The sequence below is a fragment of the Priapulus caudatus genome, unplaced genomic scaffold, assembly GCF_000485595.1.
Source record: "Priapulus caudatus unplaced genomic scaffold, Priapulus_caudatus-5.0.1 Scaffold2, whole genome shotgun sequence".
Classification (NCBI taxonomy): domain Eukaryota; kingdom Metazoa; phylum Priapulida; class Priapulimorpha; order Priapulimorphida; family Priapulidae; genus Priapulus; species Priapulus caudatus.
Genome location: NW_014577063.1, coordinates 473,331 through 478,217, shown reverse-complemented (window position 1 = coordinate 478,217; position 4,887 = coordinate 473,331). Strand labels below are relative to the sequence as shown.

Below are 4,887 nucleotides of genomic sequence, written 5' to 3'. Positions count from 1 at the left end.
TAACCCTAACCCTAAACCTAACCCTAACCATAACCCTAAACCTAACCCTAACCCTAATCCTAACCCTAACCCTAACCCTAACGCAAAAAAGGGGCTTGAAAGACCGACGGCTGGCGTACCTCCAGCCACTGCGAATTTAAAACTGTTACTGTTACTGTTAGTGTTACACTTACTGTGTTAGCGACAAGTTAGATACCTACTAAGTAAAGTAAGTAATAGATTGGCCTACTATTAGGTACTGTATTAAACAAACGGCCAAAGTTCGAGAAAGAAAGGTCATCCGTGATCAGTGTTCTATTTACTAAAAACCAGGGTCCATGGGCATTAGTCCGAGCCGACGCAGACCCCAGTAATGGGGCGATAAACCCGCACCCTCAGATTAGCAAAGCGGAGTTATAACATATCTGCATTTGCGGACTACAGGCTCTGAGTACAGGGGCATTAAGCCGGCCTTAGCCTGTCCAAAGATATATACAGTGTTTCCCCTAACCAAAAATGTCTGTGAGGTGGTAAATATTTTTTGGTGTGTTTGCGCGTTTCGAGGTCCTAGCAAAGCAAGCATCGCATGTGCTCGCCTAAAGTTAACCACAGGCACTCGCGACTGGCTGGTCGCGGTGCGTGATTTTTTTTCCTAGGTTAATCAAGAACATAGATGATACTGATAGGGCTCTAGTGAGCGCTGCTATTGGTTGAGCTTGTTTCGTCGCTCAATGATGTCACAGTGTCGTCATATTCATAGCACATCCAAAATCCATAATTCCAATAGACCTCAATAGCCGAGCGAATACAGCACGCAAGTCAAGGCTGAAAGGTCGGGGGATCGAATCCCATCCGTTTTTTAATTATTTTCCTGTTTTCTGTATTTTTCTATCTTTATCCGTTTAACAATTTTTTCCAATTAACGCAAATATTTACATGATTTATTTACAACAATTTAATAACAACAATTAATTTTTACAACAATTAAAAATTTAATTTTTTATATATTTTTTAAAATAGGGTTAGGTTTAGGGCAGGGGTTAGGGTCACAATGCACCACAAAACAGGAGTTGGAGGCACGTGATTTGTCAACCAATGGCAGGGCTCACTAGAGCCCTATGTTCTTGATTGACCTAGGAAAAAAAACCACGAGGTCGGTGTTCGATAAATAGCAACCCCGTTCTGCGCCTACCGTAGTGTGTATAAGAGTATATATATGAGAGTATATATATGAATATATATATTCATATGAATGAATATATGAATATATATATATATGAGAGTCTCATATATAGTAAAATATATACTCTTATACACACCAGGCTTTCAGATTTGAAAAGTACAGGAGGACTACTAATGACTCCCCTAGGACACCATAGGGGTCTTTTCACGCTCCATAATCACACCCTTAAGAGGCATGATGGAGAGCTCCACTAAAAAATCACACCATATCTCTGTGTTAATTGCCAGTGCTAGTACTAGTAGAGGTCCTAGCACGACCCCGGAAGTTCGATCGCACACGCCAGTGTGGTAGCATGATCATTACTAGCTCTATTTAAGCTCGTGTGTTACCAAGGTCACTGACCAATTACAACAATTCTATGCTATGTGATGCTATGGAAGCATGCTGAAGTGGACACGGTAACACTCCTACCCCCCTATTCTTATATAGTATTAAACTTAATAAATTGTTATTACTGTTTAAATAAGGGCATGTCATAATTATGTTATTATATCATATTTCATGTTTGAAAGAAAAATGTGAGACCCTGTTACTTGACCAGATTCAATAGCTGCTCATGTGCTGAACACTACCAGCAAGTAACCCCATAACCTCATATATAGATTAATTTTCGGGGACGACGGGCTCTGTAATAAAACAAGGTTGATCAAATTGATAGATCAACACTACAGATTGCAACAGCAAGCTTCAATTTTACAATTAACTAAAGAAGGAAGAGAAGTCCAGAGTAGTGTGTTACATCATGTACATAACCTATCTGGTCACCTTCTCATTCTGACTACACTGCATTTCCTGCAGAAGTGATAGTGCTTTAAAGGTAGAGTTATAGTGTGGGGTGAAAGATGCAATAACTTGACACTTATGCACAAATTTAATAAAGTTTGCAGCCATTGTTTCTTGTGGCTAAAAGCGTACATCACATCCGCTAAAATCACATCTGGGGGCATGATTACCGAAACCACTGTTGAATTGACATTTTTATCAATCAATCACTTTACTTACACTTCTGTCAATTGCATTTTGAAAACATTACATTGGTTAAACAAATTAATTAACAAAGATGATCAATTTGTACATAAGTGAGCAGTTTTTGCATGAAAAGATGCACTTGTGTCTGTGGCGCTATTTTCACAGCAGCTATCACGACAATGAATGTGGCTGAATTATATGCTCTTTTTTATAGCATGACCAAGCTCTGCGACTGTTACACGTCGCATGAGCCTCTCACCCTTCAACGCAAAAAACGTTTGTAACTTGAGATCAAGCTTCAAATTTTCGTAAATAAAATAATGGCATCACCACATTTGACCAGACTTGTTACATGTTGAAAGTATGTTCTCACTGACGACAGACAAGCTCGACTAGTATTTACTTTGATCGGCATTTATGTCATAACCAGACAATCTAGAAAGAAGCTATTTGGCCCAATCCTAGTTAAGCCCCCAGATTGGTTTAGCACCTATGCGAGCTATATATACTGCGGGAAGGGATACCCTATTTTTGAAAGTTGGCAAACTTAGTGACAACTGTGGCTAGTAGTAGATCATGTATACGTCTCCGAAATAAAAGTAACAAGAGTTTACGTATAGGCCCGCTGATGACACACGTAATCGACTCCAATCGTTAAACTCTTCTAAAATTACTGGGGAGAGCCACGGAGCCTGCAGGCTGCAGATGACCGAGTAATATGGCTCATATTAATATTATTATGAGTACTATAAATGAGTTAGGTGAGCGTCCAGTGGCACTGGTCTTAGCTCTAGTAACTATAGCCCGCGTACAGTTGCTGCTGGCGCAGCCACAGGCACTTGAAGCGTTTCAATAAAATATAATGCTAAATAAATACGAAATCTATTTACTACCAGATTCTTAATGTTTCTATACTCTCTTTCACCTAGTATTATTGCCGACAGTTTCCTGTAAATTCCGTCCAAATCCTATCTGTACAACATACGCTGCCGGCGGCCATTGGCATTGCTCTCGCGGCTGCACTGTGCACACTTACACAGTGCTCGAAATAAGAAAAAAAATGTGATATTGTCAAATACCTTTTATAAGACAACGCGCAGTGAAATGGGAAGCACTAGAGTTTATTTTGTCATAAGGTAGTGTGATTATTCATGCCACGGAGTATTTGCTAGTCTAGTACTGTAGAAATTAGCGTTTGGATGCGCATTGTGAGGCTTTAACACCAAGGATGCATCTTTTCATACCCATCTTGAATGCAATGTGGTGGTTAAGTTTGCACCACAATTGTTTACTTCCTTTATGCCAATCCTATACTTTAATTTTACCATCTGACTAGGTCACTGAGTTATGTACTTTTAACTACATTAAAATCAATTCTGTAGCGAAAATCTACTTGAAAATTTTTTTACAAGTATACTTTTCTCGAAAAAATTAAACATCAAATTTAACCCAAGGTGTCACTCTCCTTCCCTGCCTTGGCTCTTTACCTCTAGCTTTGACCAGAACCGTTAAGAATGTGCCAAATATGAACGCTGCAGTTAAACCTGCTCCTAGAATTCTATTAGCTGTTTCTAATGATGTCAGGTGGGCTATAAGAATTGGAAAGGAGTACTGGAGGCAAAAACGGGGGGGGGGGGCTGTAGGATTAGATGTCGTTAGGTATCCTAAGACTTACCTCCTGTTCATAAGGGAAGCCATAGGTATTCAATTTGGAGAACATCACTTTATTGTTCACCCGTACTTCAAAGGATGCTAGAAAAAGTGAATGTAGAGAATGATAAAACGTTTTTACACTGCACCAGATGTAGTGTTAGGGGAGATATTATTTCTTTATCAAGAATGACCTACTTTTTTAGCTTCAGTTGCTTGAACTCGTTTCAAACAGTAAAAATGCAAAATCCAGGTTCGCCACTGTTTGTTCGACAGAAGTGAGAAATACAACTGCTATCACGGATGCTACGAATACAAATAACATCAGACATCATAAACCACTGCATTATGAATTAAACCTGCTTAACCTGCAGGAACACATACATTGACGTCCTACGGTGCCACTGACAATAGCTCCTGGAACCCCATCTTCAAGGGCCATCCGAAGCTCGTGGAACCGTGGAGCGTACCCTCATCCACCACTGCAAAACATAATAAACAGAAATTTATAGATAATTTTAACATAATTATGCCACTAGTATTTATTGCACTTGACACAGTCAAAATACCATATGAAGGACCCCACATGACACTGATTGTAGATTGTAATTGTTCATGTAGATTGTATAGCAATAGCAGTGATCGGTCCTAAAATGACATTGTTTAATTTGATAGTACGGCTGCCAACAGCTGCACTATACTCTGTCAGACTGAAACCACGTTCCTTTATGTTCTGACCCTTGTATTACTTCTGCGACTTGTCATGGCTGTGGCTAGTGAAAAAAAACTTCTAGTGATAAAATAATCCTAACACTAATATAACCTTATCCTTACACCCTCCACAGTCAGAGGCCCTAAAGCAAGATTTGCCCTGCTCTTTACTAGCAGATTATTGGCTCTCTTACTATCTTATCTCTGTGTTAATTGCCAGTGCTAGTACTAGTAGAGGTCCTAGCACGACCCCGGAAGTTCGATCGCACACGCCAGTGTGGTAGCATGATCATTACTAGCTCGTGTGTTACCAAGGTCACTGACCAATTACAACA

General features: G+C 39.7%; 1 protein-coding gene across 1 annotated transcript in view; it reads right to left on the bottom strand.

Moving 5' to 3' along the window:
- LOC106816865 (migration and invasion enhancer 1-like) overlaps positions 1–4,606 on the bottom strand; it is a 9,414-nt gene extending 4,808 nt beyond the window's left edge. Inside the window, exons 1-3 of the mRNA XM_014821540.1 lie at positions 4,591–4,606; positions 4,226–4,312; positions 3,867–3,943 (exon numbers count right to left, since the gene is read on the bottom strand). Coding sequence (XP_014677026.1) covers positions 3,867–3,943; positions 4,226–4,312; positions 4,591–4,606 — 180 coding nt within the window. The remainder of the gene's footprint in view (positions 1–3,866; positions 3,944–4,225; positions 4,313–4,590) is intronic.
- Between the last annotated feature and the right edge of the window lie 281 nt (positions 4,607–4,887).